The sequence below is a fragment of the Dromaius novaehollandiae genome, unplaced genomic scaffold (assembly GCF_036370855.1).
Source record: "Dromaius novaehollandiae isolate bDroNov1 unplaced genomic scaffold, bDroNov1.hap1 HAP1_SCAFFOLD_37, whole genome shotgun sequence".
In the NCBI taxonomy this organism is placed as follows: Eukaryota; Metazoa; Chordata; class Aves; order Casuariiformes; family Dromaiidae; genus Dromaius; species Dromaius novaehollandiae.
The window spans coordinates 2,034,833-2,048,646 of record NW_026991398.1 but is presented as its reverse complement, the minus strand read 5'-3'; the positions used below and the strand labels follow the sequence as shown (position 1 = coordinate 2,048,646).

At 51.0% G+C, this 13,814-nt stretch overlaps 1 protein-coding gene across 1 annotated transcript; it reads left to right on the top strand.

Annotated features, from left to right (window-relative positions):
• Positions 1 to 10,756: 10,756 nt before the first annotated feature.
• LOC135326213 (olfactory receptor 14J1-like) lies at positions 10,757 to 11,689 on the top strand. Its single transcript, XM_064504063.1, has 2 exons — positions 10,757 to 10,871; positions 11,073 to 11,689. Exons 1-2 carry the CDS (start codon positions 10,757 to 10,759, stop codon positions 11,687 to 11,689), a joined length of 732 nt encoding a protein of 243 aa, XP_064360133.1.
• Positions 11,690 to 13,814: the final 2,125 nt, after the last annotated feature.

Genomic DNA, 13,814 nt, shown 5'->3' with positions numbered 1-13,814 from the left:
AGAGACAAAGCTGGAAGCAGCAGCTTTTGAGGTTTAGATGTGACATTAGGAAAAGAAAATGTCACTCCTAAGGTAGTGCTGTGGTACCACAGGTCACCCAGAGGGAGTCTGTGGTCAGGCTCTGGCTTTGTGTGTCAAGGGAAAAGCAAGTGAGGAGGGCAAGACATCAGGAGAGGTCAGGAGATCACAGGGTGAGAGCAAGGTGGGGAAGCAGGTTGGGTGTCTACAGTCTGCAGGGAAACAGGCACAGGCGTGGGAAAGCATAGCACAGCCTGAGGTGGAGATGGCCAGGGGCACTACCAAGGCTGACACCTCCCAACACAGCCAGGTCTTTGTCCTCTTGGCTATGGCTGGTGTCTCTGCCACCGAGGTCCATGAGAAGGCACCATGCCTTAAAGCACTGTGGCCTTGCTGCCTCCTTGTCCCCTGGGAGCCCAGGAGGTGCCGTATCATGGTCCTGCACTCGGCATTGTGCACCCCCACCCGCACACTGCCCCCAGGAAGGGCCCTGAGCAATGCATGATGGAAAGGATCACCCTACGCAGGGGCTGGCTGTCAGTGCCTGGCTGCTCTGCTTGACAACACACATCCAGGTTGACTTGGCATCAGAGCCACCTGCACATTGCCTTTGCCTACCTGCAATCAGGGCCTCCAGCTTTCTGCTCTAATCAGCCCCTGGGGAGACTTTGTTGGTAATGGCCCTCAGTGGGACCCGTTAACCCTCCAAGAAACTTGGGATTTGCTTCTGACTTCAACTACTTGAGAGGTTTGCTCAGTCTCTTCTCAGCATCTGTGGTTCATGGGCTCAGCACCAAGTACACCTCAGGGGTCATTAAAATGTCCAAAGCCCTAAGGAGCCATGCCTCTTTCCATAATTTTCTTCAGTTCTTCAAGTCTTGTGTGGCTAATTGGGAAGCTTTCAGGAGTGTACTGAGATTAGGCAGATTTCAATGAGCACCTGAAAACAAAAGATGTCTGCTTCTGAAGCTTTCTTTATTCTTCAGTTTTCAGAATAAGCAATACCCACATTCTCCAATTCACACTGACCCACTGGGTCTCCAAATGAAGTCTGCACATGTAGGATGAGCAGTATTTTTGATAGGAGACATGTATGGACAGCCTTCCTCCCCAGCTCCCCAGCCCTGCCAGTTCCCTCATCAGCCACTGGGGACTTAGAGCACTCTGGTTAAAATCCAGCTTTTTTTCTCTCAAGTCTCTAGCTGAATGTTACAGCTCATGTGCAACAATTCCCACCTGCTTTCCATAGAGAACTAGCTGCAAACAGACACAGAAGGATTTGTCTTAATTGCAATCAAACAAAATAAGATTTGAAACACTTTAATAAAAGATAAAAGACACTCCTCAACTCTATGTCAAGTCCAAGCTGCCTCCAGTGAGGTCCACTGCCCACAACACATAACCTTCCTTGAAATGTTTTCGACAGATAGATAGGAAAGGACAGACAAGAAGCAGAACAAAGGAGCTGGCTAAAGAGACACTGAGACTGCTGAAAGATGAGACAAGCTTCAGACTCCCAGAAGCTCAGAGCAGCAACTGGAGAGCTGAGAGGTATCTGAATGATAAAGAGCAAGGGGAGGAGGAAAATTGGAAAACTAGGGAAAGTGCATATGTCCAGAGAGTCTGAGCAAAGAGGTCTTTAAATATGATCAAGTTAATCAGGACACATGGAAATACGTGAGAGATCTCTGAGATTACATCCACAGCCTAATAGACAGAGCAGTGAATACAGAAGGTCAAGGGCAAATCAATATTTCTTCTCCCGAGATTAAGACCCTTCCTGAAGATTTCTACCGTTTCATCACAGGAAAACATTGACTTTAAAATTAGCCAATCATTTGAGCTGATGAAAGTGGTCTTCTATTTTTGAAATGTTGAAAACAGTTCTTCACCTTTCCAGGCTAAGCTCAGGTGTCCAACCACAAGCACCCAGTGGCACTTGGAGAGGCCCCGGCGTCTCTGAGGCACCTGCCTGGGCCCAGCAGCTCTCGCAGGGGACCTGCAGGAGACTGGTGCCCCTGGGAGCTGCAGAGGGCCTACACTATTCAAAATACTATTTATGTGTCTCACACAAATCCAGTGCCCCTCAAACCACTCCCTGCCCAGGATCATTCTTGCCACTCCTTGCATACAGCGAGTCACATCATGAGATGTTGTGCTGTCACAGCTGATAGAGGAAAGCAGGCTGATCAGCTCAGTGAAAACACTCTATTTATCAGTGGCCTAATTTGCACCAATCTCAATGTACCTGTGTTACAGTGATGTCTTAAAGGAGTCCCTAAACATCTAGCCACAAACCCTTTTCATTCCCTGCATGGTCATGAAGTGCAACTCCGTTTGAGGTGACAACAGGGATGTGAATTAGCTCACTCAATGCCAGACCCCTTCAGGGCAGATGTCTCTGGCTAATCCAGCTGTCTGGACTGCCCTTTCTAGTCAATGGAAATAAGTTGTCCCACTGAGAGGTTGGGAGATGCTTATCCTGGTGACTAGCCCATGCTCCAGAAAGGTTCCCATGGTTCCTGCGTCACATTTCCCAGCACCACATGGGAACACACAGGGCATCTCTGGCAGCAATGGCCTCTCTATCTATAAAGGCCTGAACATAAAGTTCACATCACTGGGTGAAAATATGCCAAAAATATTTCTATGCAAGAGCTGAAACAAATCTTCATTTTCAGAACATCAAACATTTATCAATTCTAATGAATAATTTCTTTCCTTCTGATTGGCAGCACCATATGCATACACTACAGTAATTACTCTACGTGAGTGTATATATTTATATAAATGTACAGCTATTCAATGTGATAAATTTCCTGCCAACACTCTGAATGGAGAAACTTTGTTTTGAGAAACTACTGTATTCAAATGGACATGTCTCCTCTCTCTTCCTCTGCCTCTCTGTCCTCTCTTCCTCTGCCTAGTCTCTCTTTACAGAGGCCTCATGGCCTCTCTGCCCCCCAGGGAAGTCTCCTGGGGGATCCTGCCAAGCAGATCCTCATTTAGGTGAAATCGGCTCCCCTGCAGCCCTGGGCTCTTCTTCAGCTTTTTGTCTTACATCTCCACTATCTCAGGATCATTGCAGCCATGGCTGCCCTCAACCTTTACATCTCCATCCATGTCTGTTCTGCTTGTGACTGACAGAGTCCAGCTGGTGTTGGCTCATTGATTGCCTGTGCCAAGAAATTGTTTTCAGCACTCTCCAGGAACCTCCTGGGCTGCTTGTGCCCAGGCCCACTGCCCTCCCAGCAGATTTCAAGGGGGTGAAACTACCCTGTGAGAACCAGGATCTGGGACCATGAGGCTTCCCCCAGCTGCCTGCACAAGGTTTCAGCTGCTTCCCTTCCCTCCTCAGGCAGCTGTTGGCAAACACTCCCAGAATGTCACCCAGACTGCTGTGTCCTCTTCTCCTTCCTACAAGGTCTCGATTGGCTCATCACCTGCTCCAAGGCAAAGCCCTGTGCACTCCAGCCACCCCTTTGCACAGAGCACACCTGCACCTCCTCGCCACTCCAGCCTGTCTTCCCCAGGAGCCCAGTTTCATCCTGCCATGTGAGCTGTCCCACCATGTGCGTGTAATTCCATGGGGATAGGGGAGAGGGAGGTGTCAGTAAAGGGATGAGACTGGGATGTTGAATGTGGGGCCCAGAAGAGATGACAACTCAAAAGAGGGACAGGGGAGAAAAACACAGAAGTGACACATTGGCAGTATTGATGGTGAGGTCACCTCTTGTAGAGGAACCTCATGGGCTGGGTTCTGGTAGGAGCCATTCTGAGGACAAGAAGAGAATCACACCACCACTCATCCCACCAAAGATGATATACAGGCAGGAGGATGGGGAAAGGCAGGCAAAGGGGACATGGCTGCAGTGTTGGTTGTGAGGTCACTTCCACTGCAGCTGCCTGATTGGCCCTCAGCAGATGTGCTGGCCAGCAGGCTTTGTGATGTCACCCAGTTCCTCAGAGAGCCCACCCAGCAGCAATGACAGCCCTGGGGAGGGGAGGGGGTGACACAGGTGACAGGGACCCATCTGGGTGCTGACTGTGAGGGCACCTCTGTTGCAGTAACCCCACCAGCCCATGGCCAGCAGGCAGGCAGGCACAGCTCATTACCTCCCTGCTCAGGACTAACTCTCTGGAGCGAACCTACCACCAGGCAGCACACAGCTCCTCCCCTAGGTCTCCTCCAAGCCCAGCGTGCTGCCCTCTTGGCCCAGAGACACCATGGACATTATCTGGAGGCTTCCTTTGGCACCTCAACCTTCCCAAAGTAGCGCATGATGGAGTATTACCAGCCAGAGGGTTTTTTTACAGTGTCATTCTGCAGGCTCCAATGTACAGTTTGATGATGGGTGGGTGAGCTGAACTGTGCAAGGCCTCCTGGGACAGCCCTGGACCACTCTAGAAGGAACTGACCCTCACTTGCTTTTATCCACACCTCACTGCCAAGAGGGGATCTTTGCCCAAAGTAGCCTCAGATCCACACTTGGGATTTCATCTCGGAAGGGAGAGAGATGAATTCAGCCTACCTGAATCTTCTAGAATTTGCTGCAGCAGAAAACAACACTGAAAACGTTTGTCCAAAGGTTTTTCTGAGTCAAGAGATTCACTCAGGCCCAGCCTTCCCCCCATTCCCACACACACACGCTTATTAAACATGTATAATTTTGCCTGGGAGAATGATTCTGGGAATTTTGAGATTTTATTATTATTTATTATTATTTTTTATATTTATTATTTATTATTATTATTTATTTATATCCTGAGTCACGTCTATGCAATGTTTGCCATGTGCCAGGCAATCAAGATCTGTTTACTACTAGCATACCTTCTGACAGTCTGCCATTGCAAAAGATAGGGGTTACAGTGTTTGTAATGTGAATGAACTGAGCATTTCAATGCTTTAACTACAGTATCAGTTCTTTCTTCAAAAGGGCCAAATCTATACAAATTAGGAAGCTAAATTCCATCTTTTGTTTCAGCACCTTTCAGAAGACAACTACACCGATTTCTATCAGCAGACTTCAGTAGGAGTACATCCACCACTTTCTAGACTTCTGAGAGCTGGCATTAAAGCGAGTTGTTTAAAAAATGAGACAGGTTACTCTTCTGGTGATGATGTTTTCCTGAATGCAGAAACACAAATCTCAACTGGATGAGTTTATCCCACATCCTTTTCCGCAGAGCTGCTGCCCAGCCAGGCAGTCCCCAGCCCATATCACTGCAGGGTGTTGGTCTGTCCCAGAGGCAGGACCAGGCATTTGCTTCATTTTTGAATTTCACAAAGGTACTGGCCACCCATTCCTCCCGCCTGCTGAGATCCATCTGGATGGCAACTCTCAACCTTATGACTGTTCTCCTGATGAGATGCCATCTGCAAATGTGATGAGAGTTGTGTCCTCCAGGTCACTGATGAATGTTAAACAGGACAGGTCCCAGTATAGAGTCCTGTATACTCCACTTACAGGTAAAGCACAACTCATTCACAAAAGCCCTCTGAGCTTGATCATCCAACCGTTTTTTTTACCCATCCAATTGTCTACCCAGACTATCATAATGCCTTACTTGTATAGAAGAGCATTCTTGGAGACAGTGTCAAACGCCTTACTAAAATCATGAAATGACATCCACTACTCTCCTCTTCTCCACAGCTACACATCTTTTATCATGAAGGCAATCAGGTTGCTCAGGAATGATTTGTCTTCAGCAAATCCATGCTCAGTGCCAAAAAGACACTGAGCTCCTCAGACCTACCTGCAGCTGCTGTTACTAGTTTCCCTGCCCAATCCAGCAGTGAGCCAACATTTTCCTTTTTATTCTTTTAGTGTAACTGAAGCAGTAGCAGCTCTTCTTCATGCCCTTGGCGTCCCCTGCAAGTGTCCACCCTAGGGGAGCTTTGGCTTCCCTAACACCATCCCTGATTTGCTGGACAACATTTCTGAATTTCTCCAGCCTCTCCCTTCCTCTACTATTCTTCCTTATTGTCCTGCAGCTCAGTTTGGGGTTCCCAGTGTAGCCAAGCCAATCTCCCAAGATGTCGGCTACTTTTAGCGAGTATCACTATGGACCATTCTTGTGCTTGGCAGGTGCTGTCCTTAAAGACCTGCTGGCTTTCCAGAGCTCCTGGGCCCTTCAGAGCTGGGATCCCCCATGAGTCCCTTGAACAGACCAAAGCCTGTTCCTCTGAAGTCCAGGGTCTGTGCTCCACTACTGTCCTTGCTGGCTCCCCTCAGCATCTGGAACTCCACTTTTTCATGGTCACGGTAGACAAGGCTGACACTAACTATTCCATCCCTGATCAGTTCCTCCCTGTTGCAAATTTCCAGATACAAGAAAGCATCATGAGCATTGGCCCATCTGGCAGCTGTGCTAAGAAGTTGTCCCTGATGCCCTCCAGAAACCTCCTGGCCTGCTTGCACTCTGCGGTTTGCCCTTTCAATGAATGTTAGGGAGATAAAAGTCCCTCCTACAAGAAACAGGGCTCTGATCCACAGATTTGCTCACATTGCTTAAAGGAGACTGCATCCATCTCCTCACCCTGATTAGGTGGTCTGTAACTCCCATCATAATGTCACCCTTACTGTGATGCTCACCCACAAGCTCTCACCCAAATCCTTGCCTCTCCCGTGGAAGTGCTTCACACACCCACGCTGCCCCTCCACACAAAGGGCATCCCCCCTCCTCATCTTCCCTGACAGTCCCTCCTGAAGAGATTGTACCCTACAAGCATTGCCCTCCAGTCCTGTGAGTGATTGCAGCACAACTCAGTCATTCCTATGATGTTTCAGATCTCTGACAGCTTGTACAACTCCAGCTGTTCCTGTGTGTACCCCAGGCTGCATGCATGCGCATGTATTTGGGCTGCAGAGCCTCAGCTGTGGCACAGAGCACAGACTGGTCATGGCAACACCTGTTACCAATGGCCAAGGACACCGTGTGTACAATGGCCCCATTTCTGAGCAAAGCCATGCTGGCATAGATAGCAGATGGCAATGTAATGGTGAAAGGAGGTTCCCACTAAGAGAGCAAACCCTGCAGTGCCCAAGGCCAGGGAGAAACAGAGCTGGGCTGTACAGGAATGGCAGGAGAGGGGTTTGCTGCCTGCGCTGACTCTGCAGCACCGTGGGGCCTGTGACAGAGGTGAACCAATCTCCAGGCAGGACAAGGTGCCACTGAAGAAGTCGCTGGGCCTGGACAGCCACCCTGAGGACATCATTAGCACAGTCCCTGTTCCTATCATCTGAGGCAGTGAGAAGATGTTCATGGGGAGGAGAGCAGGAAGGGTTTGAGTGTGCAGAGACTAGAGCAGAGACCTTGGTGTGATGTGCCTCCCATTTATGCAGCACATTTGAATGTAGACAGGATGGACTTTCCCTAAAGGCAGAGGTAGGATCCAGTTGTTTGGGCACAGGTAGGAAACCTGAGATGCCCTGGGGCACTGGCCCAGAGCCATTCGAAAGGGGCATGCTTTTCCTGTAGGTGCCATGCTGTATCTGCTGGAGACATGGTTGTGCTGGACACCACAGGCATATAGGCCCTGCAGGCCTATTTCTATGCCATTGAATCAATGTTATGCACTGGAGTACATCAACAGTTTCCACTGTAGGGAGCTGCCTGTGTCTCACATTTATAGTGAGTGGAGCTCTCATAGTAGCAGAAGGCATCTGGGGTCACTTCAGATGGCCAAGGAAATTCTCCAATTTGCCCTATGCTGATGCTGTAGAAGGATACAGGTCTCCCAGTTGCTCTGTCAGAGCAAGCAGACACCGACATATGCCTGGGACCACATTTGTCTCGTCAGCTGTCACCAGGTGTTTGTGTTTGAGCAACTGACTCCTATCCTCCATCTCCAGTGATTACAATGGGAGCTTAGGCAAGGAGCTCCCAGGCAGACACCTCTGTTGTGCTCACATCAGCTTGAGCAAGGGGAATCTCGCCTTCTGTGTGCTTGTGGAGTTCATGGGAGGGAGCTGCATCCCATTCCAGCCCAGGGGCTTCTAAACGAGCTGAATGAAAACCCAAACCATGGGTAAATGACCTCCCTTCTTGTCCCCTTCTAGGTGTCCTGCCTAGTTTAGAGATGGGAATAGGGGTTTCCAGAATGGGACATTTCCACCTCTCGTAGATAACCATCCTCTGATGAAATAAGTGACAATGCTGTAACTGGTCTTTCTGTATTGTTTAGAGAGGGACCAAAGGTGATTATTTTGGTCTACCTCAGTGAACATTTCCCAGGAGGAGGGAGCACAAGGGACAGGGACATTCATGCCTTCAGCTGGGCCTCTGCTCCTGAGTGGGGCCAGGCTCCTGGGACGGAGGGAGCTCATGGCAACCTGGCAGCACTGCCCAGACACAGCTGTGTGCAGGAGCAGCTCCTCTGCCAAGAGCAGCAGGGCTGCGGGCACTGCCTGCTGCTGCTGACATGAGCTGAGAGAAGGCAGAGAGAAGTGCAAGGCAGTGTGGAGTGGGAGGACAGAGGAGAGCTCCTCGTGGGGGAAATCTTCACAGCCCTTGACACAGTAAGTTTCTGGCTGCAGGGCGATGTTACTGAGGTTCCTGGAGGGGTCTTCTGAACCCAGCCTATCCAATGACTGGAATTTTAAGGATCGCTCTTCTGGCTTCTCCTTTGTAGAGGAGGGGGAGGTGCTTCAGAGCAGGATTCCTGCCACAGCATCACAGGGACAGGACATCCTGCTCTCGTCTTCCGGAGATGGCTGCAGGCGTATGAAGCCAGGGAGTGCACCCAGGTCTGCACAGGGCTGTGATTCAGAGCAGCGTCCCTGCACCCCAGGGTGCTGTGTGCCTGGGGCAGTGACTCTGCTGCCTGCAAGGGTCAGCCCTCAGCCTGCCTGGGGAGCTGCCCATGGCACTGCGGGGAGAAGCTCTGGGTGGCAGGGCAGGTTCATTCCCCTGCTCAGAGGGTGCTGTGTGGGTCAGGGTCACAGCTGCTCACAGCTCCAGCTCACCCTGACCACATTCCTGAGGGGACTTTTCAAGAGGGAGCTCAGGGCAAGGGCTACTTGGAATGGAAGGACCTTTCCTTTTAGGGTATGTGCTTTCAGTTCCCTAATTTTTGCAGGGCAACAAAATGAAAGAGTTTTCTGGTTTGACAAAGAACTGGGACTCCTAAACCTTCCCTCTCAGACAGAGATCTGTGAAAAACCTCAGCAAGCCCCTGGCCAGTGCCCTGTACAAGAGGTTTCTGTAAGGCAGGACTGAGCTCTGAAAGGTAGAACTGAGGACAGCCAGGGTAGGATGGGATCTTGGGACAGAGAAAGAGCTGCCAGCAGGGACAGCTCCAGGCAGCAGAGATGGGCAGGGAAGCCCAGCAGAGCCTCTGTCCTGACAGCCATGGGGTCCAGGGCATCAGCCACCTCCTCTGCAGCCAGACCTCTGCCAGAGGAGAGGGGCATCTCTCCTGCTACAAGCTCATCTCATGCTGCCCGACAATGGGCCTGAGAGCAACTGTCCTGCAATGTCACTGTCTTCATGGTGCAATGCCCTGCTGGGGAAGGGGAAGGCTTTCCCAAGTCCCCCTTTCTCTCTCCCTCTCTCCTTGCCTCCCTTGGCAGCAGGATCATCGTGTTGCTCCTTGTTTCCTCCCCTCTCCAGGCTGCTCCTGTTCTTGCTCTTAGGCTTTCTGGGGTTGGGGGTTTTCAGCTGCAGTTCAGACGCTGATGCTGCAAGTTGTGCAGCAGAGGGATCTGCATGGGAATGAGGTTGCCCCAGACCCCTTCTAACCTGTGGAGCTCCAGGAAATGCAGTCCGTGGGAATGGGAACTGAGCTGACTCTCCCTTAAGGAGAGCCCATCTTTATTCCTAATGGTCCTTTGACCATTTCCCTGTGGTGTCCTGTCAGGCTTTAAGCTGCCTTCCAGAAAGGCACTGCTGTCTCATAGCATATCTGTGATATCTGAGACACCCACGAAGAAGGTGCAGAGATGCCGAGAGTATGAAGGTGATGGTGGGAGGCTGTATATGGGCATCTGAAAAGAGCCCTGTGTGTCCTTGGTTAGAAGGGGAGTGTGGAGACCTCCTTCAGGTGCCCTGAGAAAGGGAGAGAAGGTTGGAGATCTGCACTTTGAAACTGGACTCCTCTGCTCTCATCAGGGACTTGTTTGTTTTGAGGGTAACATCATCCACCAGCTCAAAGAGGTGTGAGCACAGGAGAGCTGGGAATGAGACTAATAGACACACTGGCTGTCCTCCCTCTGCACCAAGTGACAGAGGATGCTTTCCTCTCAGGGCTCACAGTAGAAATGCCAAGGATTTCTCCTTTTAAGGGGCACTCCCCAGGGGTGACAGGACATCTCAAAGAAAATAAATAATATTAAGAAAATACCCAAAAGTCATTTCTGCAACCCTCATTCCTTAGAATTGGGAGTGAAGATGCTGAAAAGCCCTTCCACAAGACGAGTGGATTTCATTTGACAGAAATTGTGAATGTCAGAGCTAGTCACCCCCATTCCAATGAACCCTCTTCAGGTACGGCAGGACGGACTCTACCGGAGCGCGTGGGCTAATGTCCCTGCTCCTCATGACACTCTCAGCCAGCACAAACCAGAACTCAAGCAAGGGAAGTGGGCAAAGGGCTTCCCTATAAAGAGAGAAGCAATGTGGGATTTTAATGAGAAATGGAATGTTTTATTAATTTATTCATTTTCCTTTAAAAGTCTCTCCTAACATGTCCCTCTATTTTCCTCTTTGGACAGTCCCCCATGCCTAGTGGGAGCCAATGTCCAACGACACCTCTTTCAGTGAGTTCCTCCTCCAGGGTTTCTCAGACACACGGGAGCTGCAGCTCTTGCACTTCGCGCTCTTCCTGGGCATCTACCTGGCTGCCCTCCTGGGCAACGGCCTCATCATCACAGCCATAGCCTGCGACCACCGCCTCCACACCCCCATGTACTTCTTCCTCCTCAACCTCTCCCTCCTCGACCTTGGCTCCATCTCCACCACTGTCCCCAAATCCATGGCCAATTCCCTGTGGGACACCAGGGCCATTTCCTACCCAGGATGTGCTGCCCAGCTCTTTTCCTTCTTTTTCTTAGGTTCAGCAGACTATTATCTTCTCACAGTCATGGCCTATGACCGCTTTGTCGCTATCTGCAGACCCCTGCACTATGGGATCCTCATGGACAGCAGATCTTGTGTCAAAGTGGCAGCAGCTGCCTGGGCCAGTGGTTTTCTCAATGCTCTCCTGCACACTGCTAACACATTTGCAATACCACTCTGCCAAGGCAACACAGTGGACCAGTTCTTCTGTGAAATCCCCCAGATCCTCAAGCTCTCCTGCGCAGATGCCTACCTCAGGGAACTTGGCCTTCTTGTTGTTAGTCTTTGTTTAGCCTTTGGGTGTTTCATTTTCATTGTGCTGTCCTACGTGCAGATCTTCACTGCTGTGCTGAGGATCCCCTCTGAGCAGGGCCGGCACAAAGCCTTTTCCATGTGCCTCCCGCACCTGGCCGTGGTCTCCCTGTTTCTCAGCACTGCACTGTTTGCCTACCTGAAGCCCCCCTCCCTCTCCTCCCCAGCTCTGGATCTGGTGGTGACTGTTCTGTACTCGGTGGTGCCTCCAGCAGTGAACCCCCTCATCTACAGCATGAGGAACAAGGAGCTCCAGGATGCCCTGAAGAAACTGATTCAATGGGCCCAATCTCAGCACTGATAACTGTCCATTTTGCATCAATTCCTCAGGGTACCTCCCATCAAATCTGTGTGTTTTGCATTTCTTTCTTTCTTATTTTTCTCTTTTTGCTTAAAAAAAAAAATCAGGTTCATGTTATGTGTCGGGGCAGGACAGACGAGGGAAGCAAGAGATAACCCAGTATGGGTGATAAACAAGCTTCAACTTTATTGGTAACAAGCACAGCTTATATAGCTCATTCGACTCTCGATTACATACTTGGCGCACATCCATTGGATAAGAATTGTACACGCCCTCCTGACAAGTCTCTTGGCCGACTGCCAGGGACTTCCAGTGTCCATTAGTGGTGTGCTGTTTGTTACCTACACTGTGCTGTAACTAAAGGTCAAGTAAAGTTCAAAACCTCTGTAATTTTCCTCAAGCTAGCACCTATACAAGCATCTCCATAGAACTGTGTCCCTGTTCCTCAAGCCATTCCCCAACAGTTATGTCTACTCAAGAATCTCTCATTTGAATCTGACCCAGGGACGGTGTTGAAGCAGGAAGCCCGGTTTCCCCCTTCATCAGCAGCAACTGGGGAACCTCAGAGCCCCCTAGTCTGAGCTCCCTCGGATGCCCTCAGTGCAATGAGGAGAGTTTCCCTTTGCAGTGTCTCTTCTGGCGCTGACACCAAGGGAGCTCAGGGGCACAGAGTCAGGCTCAGACGAGTGCAGGCCGGGTGAGACCATGGGTCCCATGTCCCCTGGGTCACAGTCAGGGTGTGATCTCACACCCTTCTGCTGTGAGGGTGGCAGCCAAGTGTCACCGTGGGCTGGTCCCTTCCCTCTAAAGTGCTCCAACACCACAAGTGGAGGGGGAGGGGAGGGGAGGGGAGTCAGGCAGCAGCTTGTGGGGACAGACCCCGTGCTTGGCAGTATCATCCCCCCACTGCCACAGCAGGCATTTCCTCACTGCAGCCTTCCTGGGGGGGCTGCAGCTTTCCTGGAGACACATCCACCCACAGCAGCAGGACTTTCTCTTTTCAGAGTTTTCTCTTCATTTCCATGCTGGCCTTCTGTGCTCTGTTCTGTGGATATGGCCCAGGAGTTCTCATGACCTGGTGGTGGTAGGCTTGTGTTTCCATGTGCGTGTGTCCAGGAAGTACAGGCAGTACTAGGCAATGGGCACCCTTATGCCAGACCTGATCTCCACAATGACATTTCTGTAATAAAAGGGGATCTCCCCTGTGACGTGCCTGAAGTCTGGCCTTTCTTCAGAAGATGGAGTCAAAAATACGCCCCAGGGATTGCACCGCTAAGAGGTTGGTGTTCTGCTTGTGAACTCCAGGGGTTCTAGGGGATGAGCTCAGAGTCCCTGGGTGATCTGTTAGCAACTGAGGGCTGCACTCAGAGCTCATTTCTCAGTGACCAGTGCCAGTGGAGATGGGCAATGGTCTCTGAAATGTCTGCCTGGGGCTGTCCCACAGGTGACAGCGCTGATGAGAGATGCCCATCCTTCTGGAGGGGAATCTGAACCCCACGAGAGCCCAGGGGATCTCCAGGGACAGCGTGTCCCATGGGGTGGGCTGTGATTGCAGCCTCACAAAGTGAGGGATGGTCCATGGTGGAGTAACCAGAAGGTAAAGCACTAAATCCAGGTATGCATGGGGAAACGAGGGCTCTGCAATTGCAGGAGAGGCAGTGGGGACCCAGGAGGCCCAGGGCAGGGGTACTGGAGAGTGATTCCTGCACCTGCAGTGAAACACCACAGGCTGGAGCTAGTGCCCACCCAAACACATCTGCAATTGCAAATGTCCTGGGTCACTCTGAGCACCATCCATGAGCACAGACACGCATCAGGAGTATCAGTGATCCCTGTCCAGCTGGGTCTGCTTCCTGCCCTGACCAGCATGGCCAGAGCTGAGTCAGGAGTCACCCTGTGGCCCCACAGCCGCTCACTCTGCAGAGCAGCATCAACAGACTGAGGCCCTGTGGGGAGCACAGGGCAGGGGTGCAGGAATGGCCAGGCCAGCACAGACACATCTGCCTGGGGAAAGGCTCTCTGGGGAGCAGGGATGTCCCAGGAGAAAAGCAGGGCAGCGTTCAGAGAGAGCAAATGAGAAGAAGAAGAAGGTTTCTCTGTGCACCAGCTTGGGACAGGCGGCTCT